The sequence below is a fragment of the Leptosomus discolor genome, chromosome 14 (assembly GCF_034619465.1).
Source record: "Leptosomus discolor isolate bLepDis1 chromosome 14, bLepDis1.hap2, whole genome shotgun sequence".
In the NCBI taxonomy this organism is placed as follows: Eukaryota; Metazoa; Chordata; class Aves; order Leptosomiformes; family Leptosomidae; genus Leptosomus; species Leptosomus discolor.
In genome coordinates, this window is record NC_141404.1 from 18360674 (window position 1) to 18381574 (window position 20901).

General features: G+C 45.6%; 3 protein-coding genes across 3 annotated transcripts in view; all 3 read right to left on the reverse strand.

Annotated features, from left to right (window-relative positions):
- Positions 1–1330: 1330 nt before the first annotated feature.
- Positions 1331–5845, reverse strand: RPS15A (ribosomal protein S15a). The gene is made up of 5 exons (XM_086473032.1): positions 5796–5845; positions 4532–4669; positions 4263–4342; positions 2711–2796; positions 1331–1466 (listed from the first exon to the last, which is right to left on the reverse strand). The coding sequence occupies exons 2-5, from the start codon at positions 4662–4664 to the stop codon at positions 1373–1375; spliced, it is 393 nt and encodes a 130-aa protein (XP_086329158.1). The 5' UTR covers positions 4665–4669; positions 5796–5845; the 3' UTR covers positions 1331–1372.
- A 1550-nt stretch (positions 5846–7395) lies between these two features.
- Positions 7396–14007, reverse strand: ARL6IP1 (ARL6 interacting reticulophagy regulator 1). Its single transcript, XM_086473009.1, has 6 exons — positions 13963–14007; positions 11649–11782; positions 9793–9912; positions 8765–8882; positions 8047–8131; positions 7396–7818 (listed from the first exon to the last, which is right to left on the reverse strand). The coding sequence occupies exons 1-6, from the start codon at positions 13996–13998 to the stop codon at positions 7700–7702; spliced, it is 612 nt and encodes a 203-aa protein (XP_086329135.1). The 5' UTR covers positions 13999–14007; the 3' UTR covers positions 7396–7699.
- A 3608-nt stretch (positions 14008–17615) lies between these two features.
- SMG1 (SMG1 nonsense mediated mRNA decay associated PI3K related kinase) overlaps positions 17616–20901 on the reverse strand; it is a 69333-nt gene continuing 66047 nt past the window's right edge. Inside the window, exon 63 of the mRNA XM_086473197.1 lies at positions 17616–20229. Within this exon, the coding sequence (XP_086329323.1) occupies positions 20152–20229 (78 nt within the window). The 3' untranslated portion in view covers positions 17616–20151. The remainder of the gene's footprint in view (positions 20230–20901) is intronic.

Sequence of the window (20901 nt, forward strand, 5' to 3'; positions counted from 1 at the left end):
ACCAGAACACCTATTGCAAGCACTTTCACAGCTCTGTTCCCAGCTGCTTGTTCCTCAGAGAAGAGCCACCACATCAGGCAAGACTCTGCTGCCTCTCTACAAAGAGTTAAGATCCGTTTGCTTAGCAGTTAACTATCACCTTCGCTTTTTCTCCTTTAAAAGTAACAGACTGACCTGAAACAGGTTACATTACATAAAGACTTTGTGCCTGAAGACAGTCCCTTCCAACCCAAGGCTCTCCGAAAAGCTTTGTGGCAAGTATCACCTTCAAGGCACAACACTTCTGACTCGAGCAATTGTACATATCGGGCATCAGGACTTACCACCAAGAAGGAAAATTGTTTCCAACTGTTCCTGTCAGGAGAACCACAAATTCAACAGCTGTTCTAAAGCATGCTGAAACAGGCTTGCTACATTTCAACAGGCTCCTTGGTAATGAAGACTCCCAACAAAGCGAAATAAGGCAAGGGATTTCCAACTGCTGTTCAAGGACAACGCAATCAGCCCAGAAGCTTCCTTCCCGTTCTCTGCCATCTGCAAGTAACCTCAGCTGTAGTCACCTGCTCCCTGTACTGCTTGGAAAGTCACTTGGTTTTTCAGTATCAAGTACATTATGCTGTGATGCACCAGACGCCTGAAACAAGACCAACTCATTCAACGCTAAATATTCACTACCTCTAAGTTCAGATATCCTTATTTCCTCGCTCAAAAAACTTAAAATCCCAGTTATATTTTCATGGCAACATGCAAAGCAGCTGCACAACTACCCTACCCAAACCTCTGCTGTCTCAAAGGACTTTCAAAGTAGAAACTAGGAGAAAAAAAAAATTATTCACCTACCTCAGTGACTCCTTACAGTGCAAGATTTGGAACAAGGTTGTGATCTGAAATCAAACTTCAAACATCTTAATTATTCCACAATCTCTCATCTCCTAATTTTTTAAACCATAAACAGGAAATATTTCCTGGCAAGGCATCTTCTGTTATTTAGCCAAAAGGTGGAACTACGGAGTCTCATATACGTAGCCATGGAGACACGTGTCTAACAGCTAAGAGGTGACCCCACTGCACAACAGCCGAGTCTGCAGTTTCACAGGAGATTCCCCTGCTGCAGCTATTCCATACAGCGATCTGTAACTGTCATTCAAGTGGTAACTATTAAGAGTATGTTATATCATTAACCAAAATAAAAGTTGTGACCAGGGATGGTGAGGAACCCAATCGTCATTTGAAGGAAAGCTGGAACTTAAGCACTATTGAAGAGCTGTGTTACAAGCACTATCACAGGCAGCGTTCAAAGCCATTAAAATACTGACTGGAAACACCAGAGTCCATTTGAACAATTTATTAGTATCCTCTTTTTTTACAAGTTTTAGAAAAAGAATCCCAGGATTTTGCCTCCTGTGTGTTTTCGCCTAGCCTCCTCATGGTCCATGATGCCAGCTGAGGTCGTCAGTACAATGTACCTGTGAAGAAAGAACAAATGCTCAGTTTATCGTTTGGTTCTACGCTCGTGCAGAGCCAACAGCAGCAACTTGTATCTCCATGTTACAGCAGTAAGATCCGCTTCTGTCAGGACGGGCCTAACAGAGTAAGGTTAGGTTATCAGACAGTGAAACAGAAACTCCCACAAGTGTAACTCGGCAGCACACAGGACATTTACAGGCTTCTGTCCTCCAAGTATCTGTGTAAGGCTCCGCCAGCGGTTTTCTTGCACATTCCCACTGTAAAGTCAGCTCAGCTGTTGTAGCAGCAGCAGCTCTGAGGTTTCTAGACAAAGTCTGCTTCTATTTTAAGCAGACACTTTTCTTGGGAGCAGGTAAGTTGCCATGGTGCCAGACAGCTCCTCGACTCCGAGCGCTGTCTCTCTGTTTTGAACACTGTGCACTGATGCAGATGAGGATCTGGACTGACAACTGAAGCAGCCTTCGTCATCGCTAATGCCAGCATCTGGATTATCAGCACACTTCATCCACACAGCTTCGTGTCTGAGAACCTCTTGTCCTACCGCTCTATAAATACACTTAAAAACATGACAACAGCAAGCTACAGAGGTACAGCTGCAGCAAGCGGCTTATCACTGGAGCTTTACGAACAGACCTGACAAGGAACTGTTAATCCTGCCTTTGACAGGACAGACTGGCTCAGCCCCTGAAGACTCTTCTAGCTCTGTCATCCTGGTGCACTGAGATTTATTACTCTTGAGTCAGTGAATTTTGGGAAGGAAAAATGCACAGCACAACAGCAGGATTTTCTATGTTGTGGAGGTTTGTTTAACAGAGGCTCTGATTCTCTCATCACTTAATAGCTAATCAATTTAATTTAAGCTTCTGACTGTGTACAGAGTAATACAACCTACTTCTGTTGACCTGGTAACTTACATGACTCCTCCCTATCTATAAATGACCATTTATAAAACTACAACAACTAAGAGAAAAGTCCTGTTTTCCTGGTGAACTGTAGAAATGGTGAAACCAGGATTTACCAAAGCCAAGCAAAAACAGGTCCTTGCTTAGCAGGGCCCCTTTAAAACTGGTTAAAAAGAGCATTTATACAGAAGATGGATTTTCACACTGGTATCTACCTCCAGCCTGATCAGAGGAAAGGTGTCAGGCGAGTCTAACTTGGGCAGTATGGAAGCGTAACACACACGCACCCCACCCCCATTTTTACCTACAACAACACAGATTTAACTCTTCTCCATACTTACCCAAACTGACGTGAAGGCAGTAGGTTGTTCTGCCACTTTTCCAAATCCTTCAGCTGAACATCAAATCTGGGACTGATCACACCACACTGTAAAACAGAACTCCATTACAAACTGAAGAACTTTATAAATTGGATTTGCACATTTGTCATTCCAACTCCCTGGATGAGGGAATTCAACAACTGCAATTAAAATACTTCCAGCAGGAAAAGACCAGCACGCTCCGTACCCGTAGCACAACACAGTGCTTCCTCTCAGGTAAGCCCAGACTCTCACGCAGCTATTGAGCTGCCATTTCCTTAGCGTGGCTGCCTCCTCCTCGCTTAGAGTGACCCACCCTGCTGCTGAAGCTAAACTAACAGATTAATGGCTACACCTGGGAGAGCAAAAAGCATTCCAGCAACCACTGAAGATTATTGCATCCCCTGCCATCAGAAATCCTGCGATTACTCAGGGATATTCTGCTTCTAATCACCACAGACAGTTCGCAAAAAATACCTGTAGATTTTAATCCGGAAGAAATTAACATGCATAAAATTTATCAAAGTTTTCCCATCACTTGTATTACTTACTGACCTTCACCACTACAACCACATCCAGATACCTGACTGGCTCCAATTAATAAATACCCAAAAGCAAAAGAGAAGCGCACCTTCCTACACTGATGGACAGTTTTCTGAACCAAACAACTGTTCCCTTATAGCAACTATTGAGAGAAACATTATACCCAGCTGCATCCCCAAAGAGTTCAGGAACTCCACACTCCAACCTGACATACCTTACTTTTAGCACAGACACATAACACTAGTAACCTGCGTGGTGCCAGAATTCTCTGCCTACTGCACTCAAGCAATTTCCAGCTGCAAAATTTGTTCATTGTGGAGACAGTCCCCAAGGTATTCTGGCCAAGTAGGGTTTTTTATTTCTTTAGTAAAGAGGCTTAATTGAATAGCTTAATTGGAAACAACGATGCACAGCAAGTCATTGCAGAACAAGACAGCTCAATTTTGAGACAAAACTATTTAAAGTTTCCAAAGCACAAATATACGAATACTTCAGATGCCTCAGGAACATAAGCAGAACAAATCAAGATAATACTCAACTCTCCCTCACTGCAAGCCAAGCCCATCTAGCGGCAGCAGAAAGGCTTGTCTTCTCAAGAGTTACAGGTATTAAACGTCAAATGGAAAGCAACTCGGCTCCTCTTAAGACAAGTCTTACATAGCTTAAACATCAAAGAAACTGAGAAGTCAGTAGCCAGAAAGCCTTTAAAGAGAGAAACACACAGCACCTGAGAGCAGACTTCCCTGAAAACATGTCTTACATATTCAGAGTTTAGAAGAACTGTATTTAGTCAACGATACCATTACGAAGGTAGAAAAAGTAACGAGCATCTGATAACCACTGGTAATATCCATATTACTTTCATTTACATGGACTCAATACGTACCACTTTCTTTAATTCTTTCAGAACTGGAGCAGAAAAACAACAACAACAACAAAGTCTCATTTAAACACCTTCCTAGAGAACTGAATTCAGGAAGACAAATCCTACCTTGTTGAGTCTGCCTGTGAGATTGACAACAATCTTCCCAGCTCTGTGATCATCAATTATCTCAAATTCGCCAATGTAACCTACAAAAGGTTAGCAAAGACAGATCAAACACATAATACTTGGCTACATTACTACAACTCAACGAACGATGTTGTACAAAACCGGTTCGAGCATCTTGATTGACTTTTAGTCAAAAAGCACCTTAACACAACAGCATCCACCAAAACCGGGAAGGAGAAACAAGCCAACACTGTGCACTCCACACTTACCGTGCTTCATCATCACAGTTAGAAACCGGACAATTACTTTGGAGCACGGCCGAATGAGAACTTGGCGTTTCCCACGTTTCTCTGCATTGTTGATGCTTTTGAGAGCATCGGCTAGAACATTCATGCGCACCATGGTGCCTGCGGGGAAGAGGAGAGGCAGTTATGTACATCAGCTTTTCAGCACAGACATACTGAGCAACACACTGGACTGACAAAAGTTACATTAAACTTCAAAAAGCCGATCAAATCACATACCCAGGTGTGCTCAAGAGGATTCACAGCTACCATGACAAGTTAGGAAATCTGACACACTTCTTTAAACTTGGCTTTATCAACACACACACACAGATTTAAAATCCACCACATAGACAACATTTCATCAGTATAACACCTTTCCCAGGAGAATGGTTTTGGACTTAAAAACCCAGTTATGCAGTATTAGCCCTGTTCAAGAACTAGGTTGCATACGGTATTAAATATAAGAGACGCTGCTCGGCATGCTTCTCTGTAAAATACTACAGGACTCAAGCGCGACACAGCACTCTGGAAAGGGCGCTGGGCATCAACTCTCGTGTTCTCGTGATAAAGACAGGAGCACCTGGACTACCAGGAGGCACGACATGACTTGGTACTGTCACCCCACTTGCTAACAGAGCCAGTGCTCCGCCAGCACTAGACAGGGAGGTGCTCCCAACCTGGGCCACAGGGCCATTCCCGAGACAACCAGGTCCAGGGGCATATGAGGGCTTTCATCACGAAGCCAGGGACCCCCAGACGAGCAGGCCTGGCTCGTTCCTCTCCACGGGGCGAGCGCAGCCAGACCCCCCGTCCCGAGGGCCGCCTCCTCTCCCAGGGCCCAGCCCACCGCCCGCTCCCCAAGCCCTCCGCTACCTCCTGACGGGCCGCGCCGCACGATCCTCACTGCCTGAAGTCCAGAGACTCCGCGGCCCGGCTCCCCCGAGCCCTGCCCAGCCCAGCCTCCCACAGCACCGGCCCGGGCCTGGCTGCCGCACCAGCCCCCGCCCTCTGCTCCCGCCCCGCATCTTCGCGGAGAGCGGAGCCACAGGCAGGAAGGTGCTTCCCCCCACCCTCCATTCCGGAGGCTCCAGAGAGCGCTAAGGGAGACGCCGGCGGCTCAAAACGTGCCGGAACGGTCGGGCACACCCTCACGGCCCCAGCGAGGCGGGCGGAGGCGGCCGCGGGGCCCGGATGGGGCCGGGAGGCGGCGGATGGCAGCCGGGACCCAGCGGCACCCCCCACTCACCGGTGCAGCAAGATGGCGGAAAAGGAAGAGGCCCGGCTCCCGCGCGGGATTATGGGAGAGCCATGGGCGCGGGGTGGTGCGCGGCGCCCCTCCAAACCTCGCGAGATTTAGCTTCCCAGTCGGGAGGTGCCGCGCGCCCGGTTTGGTCAACCCTATTGGCCGAGAGCCGCACATCGCACTTCCGGAGCGACGCTCCTGCTCGGGTTCCTATAGCAACCAGAACGCTTCGCAACGGGCGGGGCTACGGCTACGCGGGAGGGCCAAAAAGCCTGCGGCCCCGCGGCTCCAGCCGCCGCTGCGGGTCCGACCCACGCAGCGCACCGGGGAACCACGGCAGCGGGCTCTCCGGGCGGGGAAAGCCCCACCCCACTCCCGAACTTCAGATCTCCGCGGAGGCCTACGTGGGGCCCCGCCCCGCCGGGAGGGCTGGCGGGGGAAGGCAAAGGCCCGGGGTGCCGCGGCTCCCCCCGGCTTCTGTCTGCAAGGGGACGCGGCTCCCGGGGCTGCAAGAGCCAACGGGCAGCGCCCTCCGCCGGCGCCGCCGCGGGGCAGGGGCTGCCTCCGATCCCCGCAGACAGCTCCGCGGCACCGGGCGCTCGGCGCCCAGCAAGGCCCCCCACGGCAGCCCGCGCAGCCCGGGACAGCGGCTCCGCGATCGCACCGCCGTTGGGATCCATCACCGGTTTTACCGGCTGGGTCCCATCTGCCCACAACCCATCGCTTCCATCGGTGTTAATCAGCTACAGGTGACACCACGGCCCGGCCCTCCCCTCCCTTCCGTGAGGAGCAAACCCTCCATTCCAACCCAAAGGCTCGGAGCCAGCGCACCAGCTGCCCCACGGCACCAACGCATCACCCCCAGCCCCCATTCCTGACGGGAAGCCGCGTTCACACAATTTTCTGTGCATCCAGGAAGAGCAAGTCTTGAAGAGGTTTCTCTTTAGTCTGTATTCACCTACTGACAGTTACAAGTGACACTGAAGAGTTCATTTTAAAACAGTAAACTTTTAAAATGCATTAACACAGGTTTTTGCTTTTTAAAGAAAAAAAGTTCAGTTTTAAAAAAAAGAAGGGAGAGGTCATAGAAAAGCACAAATAATTCAAACAGGCTTATTTACAGAGACAAACCTAGCATATTCAAGGTGATTTTGTATACAGACAACAACATTCATAAAACCAAACGTGCTACATGGCTCCATGACAACAGCAGGTTTTAGAACAATCAGCTGTTAAGGCAACACACACCTTAACTCATTTTCTACCATCTCAGTGCAACAAGTTGAAGTTTACACTACAGCTAAATAACTGAACTACAAATTTACATATTCCAGGAAAAATTCAATAGATAATCTGGTACATGCAGCCAAAAAAGCAAACAGGTTCAGTGAGACAATGGGATCACCTGCCCTGATTTTGGGTACGCACCCTCAGCTAAAGATCATTCTTATTCAGCTCACTGTCCTCCTTCCACGAGGATCAGTAGTAACAAGCCTCCAAGAAGTATGAGCTTTCAGAGCTGCCTTTCACACTCGCTGCAGCCACAAACTAAGGACCAGTGAATCGAACACAGTTACAGAAATGCTATCACACAGTACAATGCTGCTGTTTCGGGAGTTGGGTTATTTATTCACGGGGCCTCTTAGTTTGGTGAAGACACTTAACAAGCTGCATACATCAAAGGTCAGGATCTTTGATACAAGATCAGCTGCAGGCTGCAGAACCCTAGTCATCACAGCAAGAGACACAAACCCGCAGCAGTCGCTAGAGTGACATTTTCACTTCATCAGAGAGCCAATTAAAAAAAAAGCCAGTGAGCAATACAACTTCTACTGTCTTAATTATACATTAATTCTCAAAACTGTTCCCAAGGAAACCTTTCACAAGAGCGAACAGCAGTTAAGTCTTCATTCATTTTTCTTTTCCTTGTGCTTGAGAAGTTTGTTTATCTCCCTTTTCGCCATTCCAACATACTTTGTAATGATCCCATGCTGGTTTAGTCCAGGAAACAGCAACAAAAAACTTACTAAAGAGAAAAAAAAAGTAATTACTTAAGACCTCTTTAATGAGCTCCCATCACCTTGCAATTCCTTGCTTCCCTTAAGCCCCAGTAACTACTTGAAAACAGAAATATAACCTTGTGACAAAAAAAATAATTCACCATACTCCTATCACCAAAAATTACTTCTACCTGCCCATACCATTTCGGGCAGCTACAGAAAAGTTACTTCTGTCTTGCATGCTGCACACTTACCAATAAGATAGGTCAGAAAGAGATTGTGAACTTGCTGTCCAATCCAGGCAACAATAGCAAGAGAAAAAAGCATGGTCATGAAGTACTGAAAAAATGGAAAGGGAACAGTTATCACAATCTGTTGGGAATTCTTCCCCTTCCCTTCAGTATCCGGCAACACCTGAAAACTAACTTGAAGTTGCTGGCTCCTCCACATGCGACACCTACTGGGACTACAGAGTCTGCAATTCGCTGCTCTCCCTTATGTTCAGACCATCAGTTTGACAGGACACCAGTTCTCGTCTGTCCAGACATCCCCAGAGTCAGACAACGCCATCTCCGTGGACACAACTTCGGCCTCACACAGCACCTGGAGCCGTTCTCAGGGCGGTGAACTCAGCAGCTCATGTACCTAAGCTGCCCCATTGCTGCGGTCTAGTTTTTTGGACGGTTCATCTACACTGGAAGCAAGCTGCGTTTCCAAAACCTGACCCAGCCAAAGAAACCCCATTCAGCTTTATCTCGGTATCAAGGGTACGCTCCCGGCTGCACTGCGGGTTTAACGTCCTGCCTCCTGCCACTCCAGGTCTGAACAAGGTGTGTGACTGGCACTAAGTCACAGCCAAATCGGCTGGTTCAGGGTTTGACACACCAGTTTGTTCACACATGTGCCTTGCTGAAATACTTATGACAAAACAAAATCTTAAGACTATAGAGATGAACTCTTAGAACTCAATACCATTTTAGGCTTCTCCTCCTTCAGCGTAAAGAGACGTTTCCACCAGCCAACAATCCGGCGACGAGATTTTACCAAATTGCTGCAAATCTCATGAAATCTTTGCTGCTGCTCCGTTGTCCTTTTATTAGAGAAAAAAAAAAAAAGAAATAAGAATTCAAGATTTTATCTTAAATTGAAGGAATCTCCCATGGTATTTTTCCAGCAGTAAAAATTTATCCAGTACTTATCCTGGCATTTGCCTCACTCAGTTTTGTACTTTATCTTCACTGAGCACTGGAATGCAACTGCCCATGTAATTTTTCCATACACTGACTCTCTTGACTCCCAAAGAGCAACCACATTCAAACCAGAAGACCATTGATTTTAATCCGATACCAGTGCGATACGCACAAGTAATACACACCTGACACCAGCATGTAGTATTACTTTGGCTTTTATGTTGGTTCATTATTAGACAAGAACATTTACCCACTAATCATCTTAAAACAGTTACACTACAACCCACTTTTAACTCAAAATTTAGTTGAAATAACGTTCTTCTCCAGCTGTTTTTATATAAGCCTTGCCCTTCTTCAAATCTGTTTCAATCACTTACGACCATATTTCTACTCCGCGCTACTCCCTTCATTGTATTTACTACTGCTACTCTCTCCAAATTTATAATCCAATACCCTTCTTCATAATTTTAGTTCTCAGTATCTATTATCCACTAATTAACAAAAACTAGTTTAGCAGAACTAACTGCCATCCTTAACGGAGAGCAAACAAAGTGTCTACTCCTTCAAAAAAAAAAAATCTTAGTTTTCTAGAAAAGAACAAACAAGAAAGATATATTGTGGTTCCCTTTCAGAAAAAGAATGAAAGACATCTTACTAGTGTCCTCACCTCATATATTACAGAGATTGCACATTTCTTACTACAATGACTCTATAAAGTAATCGCTCAATATCTGCAAGTCAGATACCTGTTTGGATAAAGTTCATAGTTTATTTCCACTCAAAAAACTGTTTAATTCAAGCTTTTCTCACCATTTATTAGAGCCAAAGATTCTAGGTGCAAGAGCGGGAACAAGATAGTCAGCCAAACAGAGGAACATAACAAAACAGGAGACGCCTGAAAGAACTGATGGGTCCAAGTAGTAGATCATCCTGCAGAAAAGATAACAGAAATGATTTCTGGATGCTCAGACTGCTAGATACTAGATATATTTAGTCATCTCTTCAGATTGGCTCAGGACTTCTAATAGTAGACCTACCCTCTTGCCCAACCTCAAAAAAAATTTAAAATGTGCTCCTATTACTAAGGAAAAGAGGTTTAAGTACTTCAATGCTATTACAAAGAAACACAGATAAAAAATACAATTTTCTTAATGTACTAGATGAGAACACGCTACAATACAACAAGCACAGTATGAAGCTCAGTAGAAGTAAAAATTCATCATTATTGCTCTCTCAGAAGTGGTCAGTGTTAAGTTCACTAGATGACTGGAGGATAAGGACGAGTGAGTGGACACATGAAATAACGAGGCAGAGTGAAAGCTCTGATCTTGTCGGTTCTAAGTCACAGAACTCAGACGCACTGCAGGCTGCCATCTGCCCTGTCTCAGCTGGGAGAGCTAACCAAACCTGTTCTGGACAAGGAGCCACAAGCCTCCAATTAGGGCACTGTTGTGCCTTTACATACTCAGGGTGCCATCACTCACACAGCAGTACGGGTACAGGACAAGAACTAGCTCATCTCCCAAGCATCTGTTAATGCTCTGCTGTGCCTCATGCTACTTATTTGCACTTAACAGAACTTCCTGAACACTGAAGTAACAAAAGTGACACAGTCCATCAAGGGCCAGTCTTCCCATACACCTGGCACGGCACTACTGTGCTCAGTGTTCACATTCATTTTTGATGAAGTACCAATTCAGAATCCGAAGTAGTTCTATTTCCTCAAATTATCATTCAACACAAGATCTTCCCTGCTGTAATCACAGAATTTGTTATAGAACACCCTGAAGTTCATGCAATTACTTCTTTTAAAAGTTACTTTTCAGTTTCATTTGATTTCCCTCCTCCTCACTTCCCTTGAAGACCATAAAATTTATATTAGCCAGAAGATGAATTATCCCTGCCTCACACGGTTCAACATTTATTTTTGTAACTCTTCTCCTTACTCCAAAAACACATGCAACTGGCAAACTCCACAGCTGGCACAGACACTGACGGGCACAAGGCGGGCTGCGGTCACTTTAACTACTACCATGTTACATAAAACCATGTATGAGTGCCTCCAGCAAGCCAGTTCTGTATCTCCAACCCAGAGACAGGCAACACCCTCCCATCCTGTTGGCTGAAAGTCACCTTCAGTCTTTCCTTTACCTCCTTTCTCAAAGGTCAGGACAGAGAATATAAAAAGCAAGTTGTGCAAAAGCAATTGAATTCATCCTAAACACCACGCCAAAGATGCAGAATAGGAAAGGTTGCCCTACAGAAATGATTTTCCATAATGATATTGCTGTTGGTTTGAGGAAAAAAGCCAAAGTAGATAACCAGATCTGACTAAGAAGCAGGATACAAGGGATGAGGGAAGAATATGAACACACCAATGAAGAACATAGAGCTGAGCATGGTAAAAAACCACAGCAACCACTGCTGGCCAACAGCTTTTGCAGAAAGCACTGCCCCCCTCTGAGCAGGACGTGACTCGCATTACTTCCTGTTCCCAATACTTAAGGTTTTTCTTTTCAACACAGTTCACAGGAATTCAGAAACAGAACCTGGAGTAAGAGCCTTCCCACTGGATTTTTAAAGATGTCTTACTAATTTACCTAACAGATTTGCTACCGGCCACAAAAGCGCAATGGTGTTCTAGGCTCCCTCCACAAGCTACTTACAGGAAAGAAAAGGAAACAACGCTCATCAGCGCCAGAGGAAACCAGGCTCTCTCCCAGCGAAGAACTTTATCCGTCATCAAAATCACTTCCCCCCATCCTTGCAACTGCTCTTCCAAGCTAGCAGTTTCTGAAGCCTGCACAAAAAGAGAAGAAAATTCTTTTATTACTAACCAGAGAATCAAATTAATTCCCACACTCAGAAGTAGCTAAAAGCGTCATAACTAAAGACCCCAGTCACAAACTTTTCCAAGTAATTAAATTACTAATAATGTAAGTTTTGTACTAAGTTATGACACTGTAGCAGTGGTACTTTAAAATAGCTAAGATCCTAACAAAATAGCAGCATATGTTACTAGATCAAATGATACCTCCGCCCAGGTTTTACCAAGATGTTTTCCTCCACCTCGCACTTTCACACCCCCCCCTCCAGGTTAGTATAAAGTCAAGTTTTAAAGTCTAGCTAAAACCTGTCAAGTTTTCAGTGTCAGCATCTGGAAAACTGCAACATGAGAACTATCTAAACTATATGTATTTTCAAAGATAATGCTACCACATTAAACTGAAGCTTTCTAATTGCTGTCCAACACCAATATTTTATGATGATGGGTAAAAACTCGGAATCCATGACAGAGGAGTTACCCAACTGATTACATTTGGGCTGCAAAGAAAGTTTTTCCACAGGTTGACCAAGACAGTGATCAGGAAGCCTTTAAACTCCTCTTCCTATACTACCCCTCATTCCTCCCTATACATCTTCTGCGAGGAGGCCCCATCTGCTCTGGCACCAGCTTCCTAAAGAGTTCACCTGAGGTGTCCTATATTCAACACAGCCTTTAAGAGTTTCCCCTTAGTGGGTCAAGGTATCTCAGAAATTACAAAACTTGAGTAATCACGAACAGAGCCGACCACTGCCCAAGTCATAACAGGTGACAAGTCATCAAGACCTGCACACATGCTGTGCAGAGACAGCAGAGCAGGTTTCATTCTCAACTGTGTGCTACACAACTCAAATGAGAGAGATGCCCAACACCACTAGAGTAACGAGGACAGCTGAGTGCAGCTGTCAGGGTAAAGCACCCTTTTCTTGTGTGATACCATTGGAAACTATTTGAAAACCACAGTTCAGGACAAAACAAAAAAAACCACACTATCTGACACACTGCTGCACACCTTCCAGTTATCATACCTATTTCATGTTATACACACAAACTGTCACCTGAAGGGGAAAAAAAAAAAAAGCTGCATTTCTCCAGAACACTTTTTATGTCAAAGTTTGCTTTATTACCTCTGGCTGTCTGCATTTAACATCACAACAAAGAGAAAATTTAATGGGAATCAGACTAGAATATAACAGGGTTATTAACAGCAGCCTGCCTCTGTCAGCCTAGAAGACAACTATTGTAAGTTGTTTTCCCACTGGGCCAGGTACAAAAAACTTAAGTCAGCTTTTGTCAACACCAGCTTCATTCCAGAGCCCATTCATTAAAAGCGTTTTTTCATTATCAAACACACAGTTTCCATAAGTATGAACTTCTGCTCTAAGAGGGGCAGCCCACCCACACATCACACGTATTTTTGGCAATATAATTCTGTGCACTGTAATTCGAATCTCCCTTCCACCTTTGTGCTACTGACAGTTTCTCTCCCTGTCTCCCAGGCCGTACAGCTCCTGCTCGAAGGAACAGCACTGATCAATAATGCACTCAAAAGCTTCCCTTCATCACCCTCTTCAGATGCTTTTACAGTGATTACACTTCCCATGGCAGCCATTTACCATCACACATAAAGATGCATATCCTTGTTTTTAAGTATTTAAGCCCACCCTCGGCATATTTAAGTCAAGCTGATGATCCAGCTCCTGCCACTCTCCTGCATTGCTGAAGCACTCGCTAACACAGCCGAAGGATGCCGAGACAAAACGACAGGAACACTGACCGCAGCCCCGCACCCTGGGCCAGGCCAGGCATCGTTACGAGCTCCGGCCTGCGGGCAGCACAACAGCCCAACCCGCTCCCAGGGACGGCGGCAGAGCAGCCGCCTCCAGCCCAGCCCCGCCAGGCCTGAAGGCACAAGCCGATCCCCGCACGGGAACCTTTCGGAAGCACCAGGGAGCGCAGGGAAGCGATTCTCCCGCGCTTCACGAGCTCGGGGGCCGAGGCGGCCCTCGCCAGCCGCGGGCAGGCCCGGCTCCCCCAGCGCCAGCAGGGCCGAGCGGCCCCCAGCCCTTCCCCGGCCACCAGGAGGCAGAGCACCCCCAGGCCCCCCGACGCCAGCCCCCGAGGGGGAGACTCGCCCCAGCGCCGCTCGCCCTCACCAGCTGGTAGACGCTGTTGTTGTCGCCCTCCGCCATCTTACACAGCCCTCAGACCGCCACCCCCCACCGCGCCGGGCCGCCGCCTTTTATAGACTCCGCGGCCCTTCTCGGCACTGATTGGCCTTCTCGGAACTCAGCGCGGACCAATCCCAGAGCTTCTGTCGCGCCCCATCGACAGCCGGTTGGCTGGTGGGATTTGAATAGCAACAGCCGCCCAATCAGCGTGGGGTCTCCGCGCCTCCTCCCCTCCCTCCGTCGCAATGCGACTGTGACCGGAGCGGACGCTGGGGGCGCGGCTGCGGCCGGCGGGGCGGGGGCCGGCCCTGCCGGAGCGGGGCGGGGGGCGGCAGGGGGCTGTGGGCCCGGCGGGGCAGCCGCGGGCGGGGCGGGGGGCGGCAGGGGGCAGCGGGCCCGGCGGGGCAGCCGCGGGCGGGGCGGGGGGCGGCAGGGGGCTGTGGGCCCGGCGGGGCAGCCGCGGGCGGGGCGGGGGGCGGCAGGGGGCAGCGGGCCCGGCGGGGCAGCCGCGGGCGGGGCGGGGGGCGGCAGGGGGCAGCGGGCCCGGCGGGGCAGCCGCGGGGGGAGCGGCGGGGCGTGCTCGCGGCGAGCGCTGGTGGAGGGGCGGTGCCGGCCCCTGCCGTGAGGAGGCCCGCCAGCCGCCTCGGCCGAGGCAGCGAGCCGGCCGTCGGCAGCGGCGCGATGATAGTCCCCTCCCAGCAGGACTTTCCAGGATGTTTTTATTTCAAAAACCATATGAATCACATGACCTGACCGTGTGCTTGTTCGGCGGTAACCAGTCCACGATGATGTGCTGTCTGAAAACACGTTGCCTTTGCTTGGCATACACCGTGTTTGTACGTGCCCTATGAACGAGACGGAACCTTCTGACCCAGAACCTTTCAAGACTAATAAACAGCCGTTACTGCTGAAATAACACAGCACTGGAGGCTTTGACTGAGCAGTTTTGCTGTTTTTTCCAGCACAGGTGTTTATTTATTGCACGTGACGGAGGTGAAGCAGCCAGGACACCAGCTGCCCACACCAGAACTCGCGGGTTCTGGTGTGGGCAGCACAGGAAACCAATGAAACAACTCAACTTCACAAGAAGGGTCTCCAGCTCTGAACAGCACCGCTACCTGGCCCACCTGTCATCCTTGCCCTCTGTCCAACAACTTGGTTTTTTTCAGAAGCTGCAGCAGCATGGGAATAGATACAGGAGAAAATATTTTTTCTGACTCGGCTTTGTAAATGTTTCAGTCACATCTGTGAATAAGCTTAATCACAATCCCTAGGATGTAATGCAATTCTGAAACAAGGGCAAAGAAAACAATTTCCAGCACCAAAAGTATACTACTTTCCCAACCCAGCTCACCAGCTTGATGGAGAGGAAAAAGACAAGGACTCAGGATGACACTATAGAAGCAAAAACATGTCTGTACTGAATTGTTTGATCTTTTTAGAGGGTGCTTTTCACACTCATTCAAGATTGTACATAAAGAATATCAAAATTCATTTACATGTTGCTAAAAGCTAAGAGTATTCGTGTGTACTATTTTGCACTTTAAAATGATGGAGGCTGCCCTCAAAATCTGTAATTTTACCACAGTAAAGCTCAAACAAAACCTAATTGCAGCAGGAAGCGATGCCAGCAATAATTCTGACTAGTCTTTTGAGGAGGTATGGACACACATAGAAGCATCAAGCATTGCTGTTCCTAGGAGCATTTGCAGCATCGTGCAGAAGCCACCTTTCCGGCTATTCAATACAATCAGCCAGCTCCTGGTTTCATCCATTTGTACAATTCTTGCCCCAAAAACAGAAGCATTGACCAGTGAAAAAGCAGGTATTTCCATCATCTCCAACCACTGTCAGATTCATTATCTTCCAGCCAGTCTTTCAAATGCCACCTCCCGAGTCAGTCTGCCGTTACAGCTTTTCTCCCATCCCAGAAGCCCCACAGCGGTGCAGCTCCCTCACATTAAGTGTTTCTCCGTAACTCGGAGGGGTAGCGGGAAAAGTGAGCATTGCAGGATGCCCAGAAACACCAGTGGAGATGGGCCATCGCATGGCAGGGAACAGGACAGGGTGGGGCCACAACACGCTACTCAACACCTTCCTCGCTGGGCAGGCAGGCCTTTTGAAGCACAACGTGAAATGAAAGGAAGACGTGTGTGTAAACATACACACGTGTACGTTTATAAATTTGGTTGTTAAAATCACAGTCCTGATGTAGAAGGCAGAGAATGGTAACAGCAATAGCTCAGAGAATGGAAAACCTATTCATCACCTCCCAGACATTACCTGAGCTACAGCAAGCCAGTTGTTTTTCTGTATGCTTCAATGTGTGACGCAGACGACGCTGGAATGTGATGCAGTCTTCCTACACTGAAATTCTCTCTCAGCAGATGCACAGAAAATTAAAATGCCCAAGCTAACTTCAAAGCACCTTTAAAAGGAGTTTAGTTGTTCTGTGCACTTACAACAGAGAAAGACACAAATTCTACGTTAAGCCTCCACCCATTCATTATACCAAATATAATAAATGCATCTCAAACTTTTTTCTTATGCTATTAACAAAAAATTAGTCTGATGGATGGCAAAATGGCTCTAATCAGCTACGCATGTAAGTACATACAGCAGTAGTTTTATGCAATATCTGTATTTTGAATGAAATTCTTTAACAAAAACATTAACGGTATACCCATGAATAACTATTTTCCACTAAAGCCAAAGTTATATATGCATGTGATAATGGGTACATCCAAAAGATGGAGGGCAGATGCCATCTTCAACTTTTTTCCTCGTACAACTCTTTAATGCATAAAAGGGTGTGTCTGCTAATTTTAGGAAAAGCTTGCAAAAAAAAAAAAAAAAAGATGAGGGGGAAAAAGCAAAGAAACCTTTGAAACACTTGAGTGTGCTAAAATAGGATGGCCAAGAGCACTAGGCACAGAACACACTGATGAATAATTGAAGCAAATTAACCTTAAGGACTACAGCACTTAGAAAAATGCAGCTTTTACAATGTCCCCCAGTATTTCTGAAGAACTATTTTTATACAGTGCTTTTCATTGAGGTATCACCAAGCAGCGAACAGGGTAAGTAGTACTTGATCAGCTTCCCAGAGGGCGGACAGCCCAATGCGGTGTCACAGGCTCACGCTGCTGCAACGCCCACAACAGAGCTGGTGCAGGGAAACGCCCTCCTTTCCCGTGCAAGGGAACCTCGCACTAGCGTGAAGTGTCACCAGTGCTTTTATAGAGGTCTCATTCATTTTTCCTTGGAAAACTAGCTCCCTCCCTCTGATTTATGTCTGATTTACATGTGAGACTTGTGTCTTTTGATATTTGAAAAGATACAGATAAAACATGTTACTGGTTAAGTACACTAATCACTGAAGGCAAAATTAATTGTTGCAAAGGAAAACCAGACCCTATTGTCAACAGTTACCAAGAAAAAAGCATCAGCACACAAAAGCTGACAGTTCCACCAACTCCTAAGCACGTGAGCTGTCTCCTCGACATCAGTTACAAATTTAAGTCTCCGTAGAATCCTGCTTTAATTAGGGATTTTTTGTATTTGTTTGTATTGGGCACTTCACTCTCCCCCATAATGTTCACAACCACAAGTAGTTTTGCATACAAGGAAATTATGAATACTTTTTTTTTAAACTTTATTAAATTACACAGTAAGAACCCATCTCCACACAAGTGTTTCATTTCTGGATAGCAGAGGTATAATAGGCGAGCCACAGGTGAGTGCATTGCCCCCCCCTTCCCCCCAGCTCCCAAGAAATAAAACAGCATGTATAATACACTCTCGTTACTATGGTACTCCAAACAGACTGTTCGTAAGGTTATTTTTAACTGGAGAAAAATAAAAAGGACGTCAAGTGTCTTGTTCTGCATATGAATGTTCTTCAATGCAACATTCTAAGACCTTCACTCTTGCAACACATGGCCCGCAGAGTGCTCAGGAAGCAATGGCAGCAGAACCCATTGGCACGGGTACCGTTAGGTACAAACCCTGTGACTTCCCTAGAGTTAATGAGGCAATCAGAATGCAAAAAAGGCCATGTGTCTGTTGAAAGTTCTTACACTTCAAAGTGCATTTCCACAAAAAATTGGCAACAGAAGAAAGTGAATTCTAAGACCTACTGAGGAGACAGAGCAATCAGGATAGTGCAAATACTGAAAATAATACAAGTTTGTCTATTACTTATGCTTGGTGTTAATTTATGTTATCTGAAAATTACTAGCCAAGCTTTCTACTCAGATGAACTGCTGCAAATCCATTCAATTAAATGAATTTTATGTCAGTAGTGGGCTTGGCTCAAATCCTTTCATACTCAGACTTTGATCGAAAAAAATGCCATCTTTAAAGTGTGGTTTTACTCTGAAGTTATTAAAATGGCATAAAGGATCTTCCCACATCTACTGTTTTTCAGCAACTGTGCATAATGAACTCACCAAGTTTACAAAAGAGAAACTCTTTATACATAGCTACACAAATTTTTCTGTGTTGAAAAGACCAGGATGCATTTTTGCTTTAGCTATCAGCACCTGTAAGATTCTGTAGTTGTAACTGGATTGTGCTCAGTTTATTTGCTCTAAGAAAAGGAAGTTGCCTTTTCTTAAAGGTGTCCCACTGTAAAAAGGAAGCAAGAAGCCTTTTAGAAAGCCAGCAGACAAGCAGGACATTGATCTAATTAAGAGGATGCCATTTTTAGAGAGACTTTTCTGACCATAGTCACACTTTGAGTGCAGAATTGAATAAAATAAACCAAAATACCTTGGTGGAAGATTCGCTATGGACACATTATTGAACAACCATCTATAGAAGTAATACGGTAAAGGAAAATGACTTTGCAGAAATCTTTCCAGATCTAGTTGAACAAAAATTGGGAGAGTCCTTCATTTCTTGGATCGAATGGATATCCTTGTGAACTAAAGCACTATCATTTACAAGCGTAAACTAAAAGTATTAGGAAAGTGAAGTAAAAAGCATATCACTCTTCCTCCACCAGAACATCACTTTATTGTTTATCTGTCATCAACAATGTAAAACTCTACTAGATACTCTATCCTGGTTTTTAAAAAGGTAAAGATTACATTGGATTAGCTACGTCGTACGAAAGAAACTACAGCAATCACAGTAGAATGAGATTGGAGGGACAATTTGAATTACAAAAAAGTGTACACTGCAAGCAGAGGGAAGTGCACATTAAATCAAATGCCTGTAGGATTCATTACTTCTAAATGCACAGTGACAATTTTGAGAAACTGTACATAATAGAATCACAGAAATGACTTTAAAATAACCAAAATTACATTTTGCATTTGACCATCCAACTCATAAGTAATCATTGATGTTCTATATTTCCAGTGCTTTTGGAAAATTTGTTTACCAAACAAAATTTAAGTTGTTAATTTGACTAAACTGTGAAGTAGGAGGATTGAAATAAGAAGTATATTGGAAGTACGCCTAACCTACAAGAATAAGCCAAGAGGGGCGTATGCAAGGAGAGGCTCGGAGGGAGGAGAGAAAGGAAAGAGGAAAGGGAGAAGAGAACAAAGGCTTTTTCTTCTATCTCAGAAGTTCTTCCAATGCAGCGTATATCTGATGTACAGCTCTTTACTTTCAGTCCATTTCTGAAGTTTACGTTTTGTAGCCTTTTTCCGTACTAACTGGTCGACTCAACCAGCACTGCTGCCACGCAACAAGAGTAACAAGAATCTGAATGCATCAAATCTTCCCTTGCTGTGATTTCTTCGTGGCCCCGTATTTTCTGTTTTTCTTTGAACAGGGTTCGGTGTTTCCTGAATTGTTCACAGGGTCAGGTGGAATGGAGTTCCAAATCACTCTGCGGTTTGTAGCATCCCGATTTCTTTCTGCAGCTAACCCCCAGACACGTTTGCAGTTCTTCCGTAGCAGAAAGACAAACCGTGTTGTTCAAGCAGTGAGCTTTCACCCTTGACCGTGGGGGTTGCAGACCATTGTGTTTAGCGTATCCCTGAGTGCAGCTATCCTGCAGGATTCACTTCCCAGTGCACCGAGATTTCCTAGGTTTCCTCAGATTAAGCCCCAGTATGCATCACCACCGACTGTGGTGCGGCTATGGATGCCTGAGCCCGAGTTGATTCTGGTGGATGTCTGACCTCGCTGAACCAGACTGATCTGCTTTCTCCCTACTCATACCCAGGCAGTCCAACCTTCATACAGCTGAGCCAAGTTATCTAGATTAGTTGCTTCCTTAATCACAAAGTCAACCTATTAAAAAGGTCAAACAAGTAGTTAAAAATAAGCTACATTCTTAAAGAGTGTATAAGTGATCTTAAAAGTTACTGTTGAATGTCACCTGCAAATACAAAATTTCAGTGAAAAAAAATCTACAGTAACTGTAAAACTTAATCATACATAACTTTGTGTAGTCCACAAAAGAAACAGGCAACTGTACTTCAGAGGCAAAAAAGATCACGCACCACCTCATTCATAGCCCCTATCTTGAAAATAGTAACAACACTCAAATTTACGTGGACAGCTGGGTCCCCTGACTCAGTTTCCCAGATAGGAGCATGGTTGTGTTACACTAGTAAATGCAGACCAATTCTGTCCTTGAGACAACTGTACAGATCTCATGTTGTCCCGGGACATCAACAGCTGTGTAATGAGTGTTAGCTTCCTAATATACAAAAGGCAATTTTATCCAAATCTACGATACAGAAAACAAAAGCATCAAAAAAAAAACCCAACAAAACCCAAAAAGGAGCAATAGAAGGCAGCAGCATACCTTGATTTGGATTGGAAAAGAAATCACACATCCCAAAAGGGACCCTCCATCCACAACAGGATTTGTCTTCAAGGCATGCTTCAGCATACCTGCACACGTGCTTACTACCAAAGATCTAAAGCAAGGACCAGCACTAGAACTTTACTATTTTC

What these genes read in the sequence shown, in the direction of transcription:
- RPS15A (XM_086473032.1), bottom strand. Translation starts at nt 4,664, where the DNA reads ATGGTGCGCATGAATGTTCTAGCCGATGCTCTCAAAAGCATCAACAAT. An exon ending in TCACAGGCAGACTCAACAAG is followed by an intron (nt 2,797 to 4,262) that starts GTAGGATTTGTC and finishes TCTGTTTTACAG; the next exon opens with TGTGGTGTGATCAGTCCCAG. An exon ending in CTGCCTTCACGTCAGTTTGG is followed by an intron (nt 1,467 to 2,710) that starts GTAAGTATGGAG and finishes CTTTCTTCACAG; the next exon opens with GTACATTGTACTGACGACCT.
- ARL6IP1 (XM_086473009.1), bottom strand. Translation starts at nt 13,998, where the DNA reads ATGGCGGAGGGCGACAACAACAGCGTCTACCAGCTG. An exon ending in ACAACAGCGTCTACCAGCTG is followed by an intron (nt 11,783 to 13,962) that starts GTGAGGGCGAGC and finishes CTTTTTGTGCAG; the next exon opens with GCTTCAGAAACTGCTAGCTT. An exon ending in CTTTCTGACCTATCTTATTG is followed by an intron (nt 7,819 to 8,046) that starts GTAAGTGTGCAG and finishes TTTTCTCTTTAG; the next exon opens with TAAGTTTTTTGTTGCTGTTT.